The 12,552-nt window shown below is 40.1% G+C and overlaps 1 protein-coding gene across 9 annotated transcripts in view; it reads right to left on the bottom strand.

The window, feature by feature from the left end:
* RPS6KA5 (ribosomal protein S6 kinase A5) overlaps positions 1-12,552 on the bottom strand; it is a 181,627-nt gene that overhangs the window by 17,476 nt on the left and 151,599 nt on the right. For all 9 annotated transcript variants that reach the window (XM_029238474.1, XM_029238473.1, XM_029238476.1 and 6 more), the window contains 5 exons: positions 6,739-6,889; positions 3,405-3,566; positions 1,596-1,721; positions 1,085-1,218; positions 326-419 (listed from right to left, as the gene is read on the bottom strand). In XM_029238474.1, coding sequence (XP_029094307.1) covers positions 326-419; positions 1,085-1,218; positions 1,596-1,721; positions 3,405-3,566; positions 6,739-6,889 — 667 coding nt within the window. The remainder of the gene's footprint in view (positions 1-325; positions 420-1,084; positions 1,219-1,595; positions 1,722-3,404; positions 3,567-6,738; positions 6,890-12,552) is intronic.

A 12,552-nucleotide genomic window follows, 5' to 3' on the forward strand; every position in this document is an offset into this window, starting at 1 on the left:
ACGGCTGAAAATGACTGAGTACTGAGAGGTACGCAGAGACGAAGCTATGCGGGGTGGTAACTGAACGTGCAGTAAGCACAGTGAGCTGGGCTTTAGCCCCCCGTCCTCCTTCCAGGTCCTACACGACCACGACTGAGTGAGAGAAGCAGAAGTGAGAGGAAGCATTGATTTGGGGGTGGGTGAAAGCATGCGTGGAGTGGCTTCTCACCCTCTCACGTGGCTCGGTCATGTCCCATATCCCTGACTTTGACCCAGCACCAACACAACTGATGAAAAGTAGAACCCTGTATATGAATTAGTATCCACAGAAAAAAAAGTGGACTACCTGATCGTGAAAAACTTCATGTAATTTCACGATATTGGGGTGTCCTTCACAGAGTTTCAGAGCTGTTATTTCTTTCTGAGTATTGGCTTCCAACCTGCAAGATGAAAGAGTTAGACTCTACATCCCTCTTCACCAAGTTTTTGGAAGCATTGCCCCAATCCTAATTTTGTTTTTATTTACAGTATATTCAGAAGGTAAGTGTCAAAGTACCAGAATGAGGCTTCCCTGAAAGTAGTGAGTCATACACCCACCAGAACAAGTAAAGCATTATTCTTGAGAAAAATGATCATTTCTGAGTCAGGAAAGAGCTAATCACATGAAGAAATGGATGCTCTACTTGCCTGACAATTTGGTGATAAGAATATACAACCATGGAGGTAATAATCAGTTACCAAAACAACTAGCTGGCTCTCAAACTACCCCTAGGTCACTAAATAATTGCAGAACAAAGTATTTCAAATATACAACTAACAGGAATGGCAAAAGCTGCTGAACTCACTAAGCGAGTCTGATTAAACAACACCGCCACAAGAAAGTCTTCTCGTAATAACCTGAAAAGCATATCGTACTGATTTATGTCTAAAATGGATTACTTTCTCAGAGCTAGAAGTATAATGGATCAACTGATGAGCTGAATGGCTAAAACCTTGGTTGAAAACCTTATAATATACCATTATTTTCCTTTTAAATAAAAATCTTAATTTATAGAAGCCATTGACTAGGACGAATACATAAGAGGGACTGCTGGAAATGTGATACCTTTTGCTGATTATTTTGACCGCAAATGCTTGGTTACTTTTTTTGTTTATGCACTTTCGACAGATGGAAAAACTTCCTTCTCCCAATGGTTTGTCCTTCAGATCTAGGTCATAGTGTTGATAGAATGGAGAGTCCTGACAAGAAACCAACATCATTTCACTTAAGAAAATATTAGTAATACACAGGGATAGATAAAACTGTTGAGTAACAGAACATTATTAATGTTAATAGGAGTGGAATACACTTACAATCTCTAAAAATTCATCATTAGCTCATTTCTATCATGTATATCACTTATTTAAAATATATTACTTTCTATCGTAAGAAACGAGCTCATTCAAATGAATGTTAATAATTCTCTAGGGCAAATCTTACTATTTCCATTTATTCATTTTTTAAAATTACGTTTTAGTCAAATGGAAAGTCTATTAAATTTACTTGACTTGAGAAAGTCAATTAGTGTTGGTATTTAAACCATGAATATGTCATTTAATTAACCACATGGCTACACCTTCATCATTGCACTCCTTGCCACATTTGTCACTCCGGGACGATCGACTCCCATGTGAAACTGAAGAGGGTCTATGACGGCTGCATTACGCTTGAAGAGAATAGAAGGAGCAACAAAGGAATAGCCCTAAAAAAAAAAGAAAGGAAAAAAATAAGGATTTGCAATTATCCGGTTTAGCACAGACTAGATTGTAATCATTTTTTTCTTCTTTGACTCCGTGCTTTCACCACTGAGGGCGTGGGTTCGATCCTGCATTGGGGAACTAAGATCCCGCAAGCCACATGGTGAGGCCAAAAAAAAAAAAAAGCTCAAATATTTGTTAAGATAAATCTAAAATGCAAGGTTATTTCAAATCAATAGAATAATGCTTTTCAGAAGGAGATCACGCCATCTTCTGGTAGAACTAAACCAATTCAAAATTAAAGGCAGAAAAATACTTCCTTCCTAACCCATCCCCAGTATCTGACTCATAGATATAATTCTTTTGCATTACTGATAAAAGTTTGCTTATAAACAAACACAACTAACTTCTCAAAAAAGGTACAGTTAAGGAACTAAAAAGTGGTCCAAATGCTACTGGTTTTCAAACTAGATAAATAGCAAGTTTCATTCCAGTCAGTTTCTAATTCAGCAATTATTTGACTCATTATATTTCCTTAGGTTAAATTCAAAACTGAGTTTTAGAAAAGGAGTCAAATCAAACGGCAGAATGATGTGCTGAACCAAAAGTGGTACAGATCTTCCTTGACTGACAATAGGGTTAAGTCCTGACAGACCCACCATAAATTGAAAATATCCTAAGTTGAAAATGCATTTAACACACCTACCCTACCAGATGTCACAGCTTAGCCTGGCCTACCTTAAACGTGCTCAGAACACTTACATTAGCCTACAGATGAGTAAAATCATCTAACACAAAGCCTATTTAATAATAAAGTGTTGGATATCTCATGTCATTTACTGACTACTGTACTGAAAGTGAAAAACAATGGTTGTTTGGGTTCCGATTGGTTGTAAGTGTATCAGCTATTTACCCTCGTGATTGAATGGCCGACTGGGAGCCGGGGCTCACTGCTGCTGCCCAGCATCGTGAGAGGGTCGTACTGCACATCACCATCCCAGGAAAGATCAAAATTCTAAGTATGGTTTCCGTGGAATGCGTATCACTTTTGCACCACCATAAAGTCAAACAATCCCAAGTTGAACCATCGTAAATTGGGGACCATCTGTATAATGATGGATGATTAATCTGTTTAAGCTAGAACATTCACTAATTTGAGGAACATTTTTTTCAACATCTGCTTTGTCCCAGCCAAGTACTAGCCACTAGTGTCACCTATGTCCAGAGACAGTGTCTGGACAGCCAAATTAAACCATACTACTGGGATACTAATGGGAGTCAAAGAAGTGAAGCTATGATGCCATTTAATAGAATATTTTATCTCAAGTCTGAGAAAAGATCCTTTCCTAAGTGTAAAATCCTTTCTAAATCTTTTTTACGAGTTGAGAAACAGTTCTGATTAGTCACTGAAGATAAAGAATCAGATAACACTGTTTATGAATTAAGGAATATTTTGTATGATTAGAAGTAAAGTAGTATTATATTCTCTATAAAAGAGCTTGAACAGAAGTAAAATTTCAGGTGTAAATTCAACACATATTTATTTGCAATATCTCTGTATTTAATAATTTTGAAGAGATTATACAGTCCTGTTTTTCAAGATGCCAAAAAGCTTTCACATGCGAAAATTAATCTTTTCTTTCAAAGCATACATGGCCAACAAACACGTGTGGGCTCTTGGAGATTACCTGAAACAGCCTCTCGGAGCTCTGGGGCAGTGCTGCAGGAGAGTAGGTGGGGTCCATTTCTGTGAACTCTTCTGCAAAGTTACTCACATCTAATTCATCTCGGATGACTGGCTTAAAGGGCGCGGGCACTTTTTTGGCAGCTAAATCATCCCAATTTATTTTCTAAAACAGAGAAAGAAAATTGGTACAAAGTAGAAATCAACAAAGTTGAAATATATTTTAGAAAAATAACAAAGATAATGATTTTAATTAAACAACAGAGAGAAGCACATATTCTTTTAAATATTTATCTTATTTATTTTTGGTTGCATTGGGTCTTTGTTGCTGTGCACGGGCTTTCTCTAGTTGCAGCGAGAGGGGACTACTGTTTGTTGCGGTGCACGGGCTTCTCACTGTGGTGGCTTCCCTTGTTGCGGAACACAGGCTCTAGGCATGCGGGCTTCAGTAGTTGTGGCACGCAGGCTCATTAGTTGTGGCTCGCAGGCTTCCGTAGTTGTAGCTCACAGGCTCTAGAGTGCAGGCTCAGTAGTTGTGGCGCACGGGCTTAGTTGCTCTGCGGCATGTAGGATCTTCCCGGACCAGGGCTTGAACCCGTGTCCCCTGCACTGGAGGGCGGATTCTTAATCACTGTGCCACCAGGGAAGCGCGAGAAGCACATATTTCAAACTAATGATTTAAAAAAATATTTTTTTACAAGCAGGAGCACATTTTTTGACCACAGCTTATAGCTCACTAAAGCTGTGACTGAGATGAAACTGTTCTCCACCACTGTGGAATCTCATCCTGGCCACTGGGGGGCAGCAGGACACCCTAGTTCACCCTTAGGGATAACAAAAATTATTTTGTCATGAGTCCCCTGAGACAGGCGTTAAGCCAAACCAAAACCAAACCAAACCTAAACTAAACTATAATAAAGGGCTTTAAAATGGATATGAATATTAAATCTAAAGGAACATCCCTATTTTTTAGAGGCAGTGTTAACTAGCTTTCCTTCTGTACTTGCTTTTCCTCCTGGCCATCTGGACAAATTAGAAAATAAACAAACTCACTCTAATTCATGCATTGGTTTATGTCTATAAGTCTAAATGATACTGTGGTAGTATGAACTGATGTAACCATCCTTTTCTCATTCAACTGTATTTAAGCTATTCAACATTGCCTCTTCTCTCCCCCATGGGATAATCCAGGCCCCCTTTCTACCCATGTCAGTCACTGTCTGATAAACTACCATGTCTTCTATTATTCAAATTCAACCCTCTGTTCCGTCTTCTTTATTCTCCTTCAGCCATAAAAAACAACCTCAGGTAATACTTACTGAATTGAATCCCACAGATACCCTATTAATATATTTCTCTTATAATCTAAGATGTCATCCTTGATAGTAAGATACACACTTATTTTATGTACCATTAAGAAAGAAAAAGCATTACCAATTAGAATAGTAAAATGTTGTCCACTGTAAGCTGCATACTGATTTCAGAGATGGTAAAATGTGAAACTTGTACTTCTCGGTTGATGACATTCAGTATAATCAACTAACATAAAATGTTTTTATTATGCCCTCTTGTGGAAGCAAGGGAGGTAAAATCATTGAATTAGACCTTCAAAGTTTTCAGCTAAAATGGGTTTTAGAGATCATTTAGTTCATCCTCTTTATTTGAGCCAGACGGAAATGGAAGCCCGGAAATCAGAACCAACCTTTTCACTTAAACCTTTGGGAGGGTCAGTCTCCTGACTTTCTAGTTCGTGTTCTTTCCTAGTGTATGATTACATTACAGGCATATGATTACAAGCGTACGATTTGTGCTTGGCTCTTGTACATACATTAAGAGAAACTTCTAGAGTAAAGGGGTAATTTAAAGAGATACACTGTTAGCAGGAGAACGTTTAGTATGGAGAAAACTGAACGCTCTTACAATCCTCTCCACCTCCACCCCATTTGGGTCTTTACAAGTAGAATTTTGGTCTTTCCTGAAGTGTCCCTGTCGTTTAAAAAGTCAAGGCAATTAAATAACCTAAAATTACTATTCTAAGCTATAGAAAAGAGAAATTTCTCTAACATGAAAGCTGTTTTGCAATATTCACAAGTACAGGGAACCGTGGAGAAAAAGATCCTAGGAAAATATGATTTGGGGTATTTTGCTTGAGTATGTTCTTGAATTTTACCTTATTGTTAATTTTTGAGCCGAACTCCTGAACAAGATACATGAAATAGTTTGTTCAAATGTTAACCTTTCCAAGCCATATTAATCTATGAAATGCACATGCTGAGAAATTAATTTTATTCTAAAGGTACTTCTCACTATGTTACTGAACTTCTGTAAGATGTACAGTAATGATTTTTTAAATGGTTACACCAAGAGACTGAAATAAATGTGCCTTTTCTTGAGTATATAAGTAGAGAGAGAATTCTTATTCTCAATTACTATTTGTTTTCCTATATTAAAAACACAATAAATAACAACATGAAAGCTTACTCTGCAGCAGAGATTTTTCTTTGTTTTGGTGTGATAGTTTCATTAATTTTGGTGATAATAATGTAAAAGCTCAGTCTGCAAAGTAAAAATAAAACCTTGATGGTCCCTTTTGAGCATAAATATTTAGGTCATGCTTGTTGATACGATGAAATTATTTAAAAGTCATAAGCTCAGAGTTTTAGAAATCGAGGTCATGGTATCCCAGGTTGACCATTTAGATTGAAATAACTAGTCAACTCAGTCTATTTAACTTTTTTTTCGAGTTATCTAAAATTGTGGTCATTTTGTGGACAGCACTGAGCATACTAGGTTGAGCAGGCGTGTTGGTGCTCTGCAGAATGGTCTTATTAGGCTTTTGCGGAATAAAGCACTGTTTCAAGTACAAAGAAAATAAATGAATAATTCCCTACATATTATAATACGTAACTGAGAAAGAGGCTGATTTTGAATTTTCTAAGATTTCTTCTGGGAAAAGAAGAGATGAAATCACTATCTAAAAAGTATAACACAGTGGCAGTAATAGCTCGTGAACTGAGAAGTAAAAAATATAATAAAAGTCTCCTTAGTCTATATGCCTAGATCTTGAGATCACAAATGGAAATCAATACTCAGAAACTCTACTAAGTATGTAGAAAATCAAATGTTATTATAATCCTCCCCTCTCTCCCTTCATATAGGGAGAAAAAGACCATTTAGGTCCCTACAAGTAGAATTCTGATTCTTCTTCAAGGGTCCCTGTCATTTAAAAATTGGGAGAAAATGACTCGGAAACAGCCCAAGTTCACTCATTCCACCAAGAACGCCAAGTACTCTGAAACCAGCAGGGCATATAAGACCATCTGTTCAGTATGTTTCACCTGAAAAAAGAGATGTTCTTTGATTTCATCTGCATCACGTGGACCACATCCCAGTCTTTTCTTGGGATCTTTCATCAACAGACGCTGAATTAGGTCTTTGGCTACAGCACTCATTTCTTGGGGATACGGAGGCTCGCTTTTTAATATTCTCCTGTAGGCAGATAAAACTTTCTGTTAAAACCACCATAGGATGAAGTTACAGTGACCGTATTCTTCACAGAAAACAAGTATGGCGCAACACACTCTGAAATTGAACTATATGTGAAAAACGGAGATAAAAATATGAGATACCATGAAATCAAATTTCTCAAACTTAAGCAGAAACGAAAAGCATTGATCATTTTCCAGTATGTGTCAATCCTCATGGGAAACTAACATCCCAAATATTTAATTAGAATAAAAAGGCCTGGGGTTGGATTAGATCTCCCATCTATGGACTAGACGCTATGAGAAAACCTTTTACAATGGAAACAACTTAATAAACTCAGAGAAGAGAATTCAGCACTCAGATTTGGAAGGACAAAAGAAATCCCAACTCTACCTGCCTAGCTTCTCTTGCCCTGTGTGCCAGTGAACATAAGGCGCCAGCAGGAATGGAGAGGGAAGGAAGCCCCAGAAAGGGAGAGTCAGAACCCATTGGACGTGGCTCAACTCTTGACACCAGAGCTGGGGGCTCTTCATGGGATGAAAGCATCTGCTTATTTATCCGCGACGCTGAAACAGACTGGAGAGCCTTAGAAGGCAAGTGGTGCTCAAAGACGGAGTAAACGCTACTCTTTATTACAGAAAGCAAAAAAATTAAGATAATCAGGTTTCTTGATGAAATATCTTGAATTATTCTAAGGTCACAGATGAAATCGATCCAATCCAAATGTACCTTTGCCTCTCTTAAAAGCCAGAGCAATAGTTTAATGAGAAAGAAATAATGGGAGGGGCTGATGGAAATTAAGAAGCTTAACATAGTAACCATGGAGATAAACAGTTTCTCAATTATTTGGTTTGCAAAAAGATCCCCTGTTGTTCATGAAAATAGTGATAACTGTTGTGGAACAAAAACTAGATAATAAGTTAATAAGAGATAGTACAGTGCAGTAAGAACAGGAATTTGGAGCCTTTTGGGATCAAGTTCAAGCACTGGCTCTGCTGCTTATTGGCTGTGTCACCTTAAATGAGTTCATTAATGCCTTTGTACCACAGTTTCCTCAACCGCTTTCTCAACCACAGCACCTGCCTAAAATGGGTACTATGCCTCTTAAATGAGTGAAGACGTGATGTACGGTGCTTGGCACTGCCCCTGAAACGTAGCAAATGCTTGATAAATATGAACTACTCACTGTCCTGCTCCCCTATTTAAGGCAACCACAAAGAAAACAGACAGCCTGTAGCAAGAAGCACTGAGCATCAGGGAAATGATGGTGGGGTGGTAACTTCTGACTGAACATTCCAGTAAGTGTTGTTCATTTCAAAGCGAATTCTACTTCTAGCACTCCATCCTGGGAACCTAAGAAAATGCTGAAAGAACAAGCCCCCCCACCCACACCAAAAAAAAAAAAAAAAAAAAGTAGCAGAACCGCTTTTCTTTCTGATTCTTTAGTGTTTTCCCATGACTCACTGCCCGTCAGGGTTGCGACATTAGAGAATAATCCCCTCCTGACATAAGGTGAGGGCGCCCTGTTTCTCAGGGAAAAGCAAGCATACATAGCCTGTTCCATTTCTCCATCTTTAATGTCTTTTCTGCAAGCAAGAGTTTCTTGTGTAAAAGGACCAGGCTCTAGATTCACTGCTGCTGAACCATGTGTAGAAAGAAGCACTTTGGCTGACTTCATCTGAGGGTGCCGACTCTGTTCTGTTACTCTTACACCTAAGTCAGCGACGTTTACTGGCAGTCTGCTCCATACCAGGCACTGGGGGAAGGAATGGTCAGTCTTGTTGACCGTGGTGGGTTCGTGGAGAAGGAGGGCCAGCGATAGAGTCATGAGCACCTGAAGAGAGGCACGGCCCCACTGAAATGCCCAGACTGCAAGGAGGCACAGGAGACCCCGTGCACACTTCAGGGCAGTAGTCTGGACACACAAACAACAGCATCGGTGTGCCACCGAGGTGTGCATCAGGTCCACATGCAAGGGAATGAGAGGTTTAGATTCGGGTGAGGCAGGGATCAGATCGGGGAGAAACTGAGTAGAAATCTACAGGAATTCCTGCTGGAAACAGTGCTGATGAGGAAACATGCAGAACAAACAGCGATGACCCTCCCCTTTCCTGAGTGAGAATAATAGGGCCAGAAGCAGCGGGAGCAGACCCGCACAGAGCATGCTGAACACCCACCCGACGTAGAGGAGTGACAGCAGGAGCCTTGCTGGAGACTCACGGAAGGACCACTTCTGTTGTCATATAAGCAGAGTGAGACAGGGTTTCCTTAGCGATGTGGAGAGGCTCTGAAGCCCAGGAAGAGGACCAGAAACTGGGGATGGGGTGGTAAGGAGACAGTAGGCTCAACCCTTTCCTCCACGGGAAGATGATCCCGGATTTACCTTCTTCTTATACTATTTCCTTGAAATGCACCGGGTCAAGGTGGATGTGAGGCGTCAGGTGTTCAGTCATTCTGAAGTTACCCCTGAGAAGTGAACTGCCCCTGGCCAGACAGGTGTGAACAGGCACGTAGGTCCTGGGGGTTGTCTTGTCCAGGACTATTTAAAACATATTCACGAGCCTCTGTGTGTTCTCTCTTATTCCCGAGGGTGTCCTTGTCGGGGCTTGGAAGCTGTGTTCGTGGGAGTTAGAAGACAGAGTTCCTGCACTGAGTTTCCTCTGCTGGGTGGTCCATGCCCGCCCACTAAGTCCCATCACTAATGGCTGAGCGTGTCCCTTCTGGTCTGGGAAGTCAGGCCTAGGTGGTTGGAAAGACCTCTGATGAGATGTTTGATGTTGTCAAGCCGATACACTATGCTTCCTGACCTGTATCCTTCCAGAAAGCTACGTAAAACTGGTGCCACATTCCAGCCTGTTGTGCCCTGTGAGTATGAATGTCAGTCTGACGGCCAGCCCACCGTGGCTGTGCAGAGTGGGCGCTGAGAAATGCGGGTGCAGGAGGAGGATTTCTGTGGGATGCCCACTTGTAACAATACCAGGGCATCTCGCAACAAGGGCTGGGAGACATTTCTTGGGTGTTGGCTGCCACTTTACCTCTTCCAATGTGCTTGATTTCTGAACTGGTAATAACCCAGAGCTATTTTTTCTTGCTTCCAAATGAATCTTAGAGCTCTCTGTAAAATCAGAACAAGCTCTGAATTAACATATCACGTTGAACACTTCAGTGTATATTATCATTCAATCCATACAAAATTCCTATCAAAAGGCTATTATTATCCCTGTCTTACAGATGAGGAAAGATTCCTTTCAAAAAAAAAACCAAGAAATATACATATGAATTAAAATTTCAATCAGATACTTTAGAACCTGGATCATATTAATATTTATTTGTAAGAATTAATGATAACACAGCTAAGAAAATTTTGAAAAAGAAAATAACTGGGGAGAATTTGCCTAACTACATAGTAAAATGTATTATAAAACAAAACTGTGAAAATGAAGTGGTAGTAAAATAAATTAACAGCCATATCAAGTGAATAGAAGAGACAACTTGAAAAATAACCATATACAAAAACTTACATTGTTTTTAAAAGGTTACCAGCCAACATAGGAAAGACCGCATTGTTTGACAAATGTGTTGGGTAAACCAGCTATGTGGGAAAGAAACAAACAAGGCAAGACCCTTGCCTTATACCGTAAGCCCAAATAAACTCTGAATGGATTGAGGAATTACATGTAAAATGCAAAATGAAATAAAATTAAAATCTATAGTAATATATAAATGAATATAAAATTTCTTCCTATTCATGGATGGAAGTTTCTGAAAACCCGTGTGGTAAAAGAAATGCACAACTGATTAGCTTAAGAATTTATGGAGGGCTTCCCTGGTGGCACAGTGGTTGAGAGTCCGCCTGCCGATGCAGGGGACACGGGTTCGTGCCCCGGTCCGAGAAGATCCCACATGCTGCGGAGCGGCTGGGCCCGTGAGCCATGGCTGCTGAGCCTGCACGTCCGGAGCCTGTGCTCCGCAACGGGAGAGGCCACTACAGTGAGAGGCCCGCGTACAGCAAAAAAAAAAGAATTTATGGAGTAAAGGGTGAGGACATCAAGATTAAAATTAAACCTATGATGGAGAGAGAGGTAGGTAGATACGAAATAAGCAAGGATGGTAAAATATTCATGGTAGAATCATGGCAGTGAGTACATAGGTGTCCACCATAACAAATATTTGCAACTTTTCATAATAAAATGTGGCGGAAAGAGTGAACCTATGAAACTTGGCACATGTGTTTTGTATGTTCACTAAAACATAACAACAAAGAACTGTCCCAATAAAAAGTTATCAGTGACCTTTAGGACAGTGGTTTATGCTCACCTCATCCCTCCACATCACCCACCCACATCACCTACATTCTACAAAATTGCTGTTACCCCCACTCTTTAACCTTTTCCTTTATTTTTCTTCATGGAATTTATAGACTACTATATATTTATTTGTCTATTATTCATCTCTCCCAACTAAAATGTAAGCTCAATGGGAGTAGGGATTCTTTTTTTTTTTTTTTTTTTTTTTTTAAAAAAGAAGCAGTCTTGTTCACTGCTTTATTCCCTGAGGCCTAGAACACTGCTTTCGCCTAGAGCAAGTCCTCAACAAATATTTACTAAATCAATACATGTCTAATTGTTCTCCATTTACTATATGAGGAGCTTTCCTCCTCAGTTTCCATAGATGCCTGCAGATAACTTTTTCACTTTTTTGCAGATAGCAAAAGATGAGTTGATTATTTCTCTCTGTCCTCCATTTATAAGTTCACAATCTTCCCCATTTCATAGTGGACTCTCACTTCCTGGTTCCCCAGTGGTCCCCAAATCACAGAATCACATACGTGCCTGCCTGAGGTAGAAAGATTTTTCACTGAACTACTCACTCTTAATTTTTGTGCAACACAAGTGGGATAGTAAAGCATATCATGGTGTTATCTACTCAATGGTATACTATACAGCCATTACAAAAGTATGTTTATGAAGAGTTTGTAATTAGAGAATGCTTATAAGTTTACACAAAAACTGCAAAATATAAAGTTAATTTCTAGTATGAGCACATTATTCAGGTGAAGAAGACGAATGGGAAATAGTAGCAGTGGTCATCTCTGGGTGTTATTACTGCAGTTTTCCTCCTATGCACGCTTTAAACTATAGTGAACATTACCTTTAAGAATAGGCCTGATAAAATGAACTTCATTTACAAGATCACGGACCTGCTGAGAGCACTACCCAGACTGGCGAGGACTCCAGGGAGTCTGCAGGACCCTGTGCGTGTTTCCCCACCGTCTGAAAGGCATTTCCTTCTACCCTCTGCCTTTGCAAACCTCATTGGCGCTCTCAGCCCAGCCCATGCTATCTCTCCATCAGGAGGGCGTCCCTGACGCTCCCAAACCCAAGGGACTGTGCCGCCTCTGTACTTCCACAGCATTGATCTTACCACTCAAACACTTGTCAACACTCTCTCTTATGATGAATTGCCATCTATTTATTCCATATCTTCCCAAACAGTATGTAAGTTTTCTTAGGGCAAGAACTACGTGCTTCTATTTCTCTTCCTCCTAGGAGTTAAAAATCACTCAACAGGGCTTCCCTGGTGGCGCAGTGGTTGAGAGTCCACCTGCCGATGCAGAGGACGCGGGTTCGTGCCCCGGTCTGGGAGGATCCCACATGCCGCGGAGC

Source organism: Monodon monoceros, unplaced genomic scaffold (assembly GCF_005190385.1).
Source record: "Monodon monoceros isolate NGI ecotype Baffin Bay Population unplaced genomic scaffold, NGI_Narwhal_1 Super_Scaffold_21, whole genome shotgun sequence".
Taxonomy (NCBI): domain Eukaryota; kingdom Metazoa; phylum Chordata; class Mammalia; order Artiodactyla; family Monodontidae; genus Monodon; species Monodon monoceros.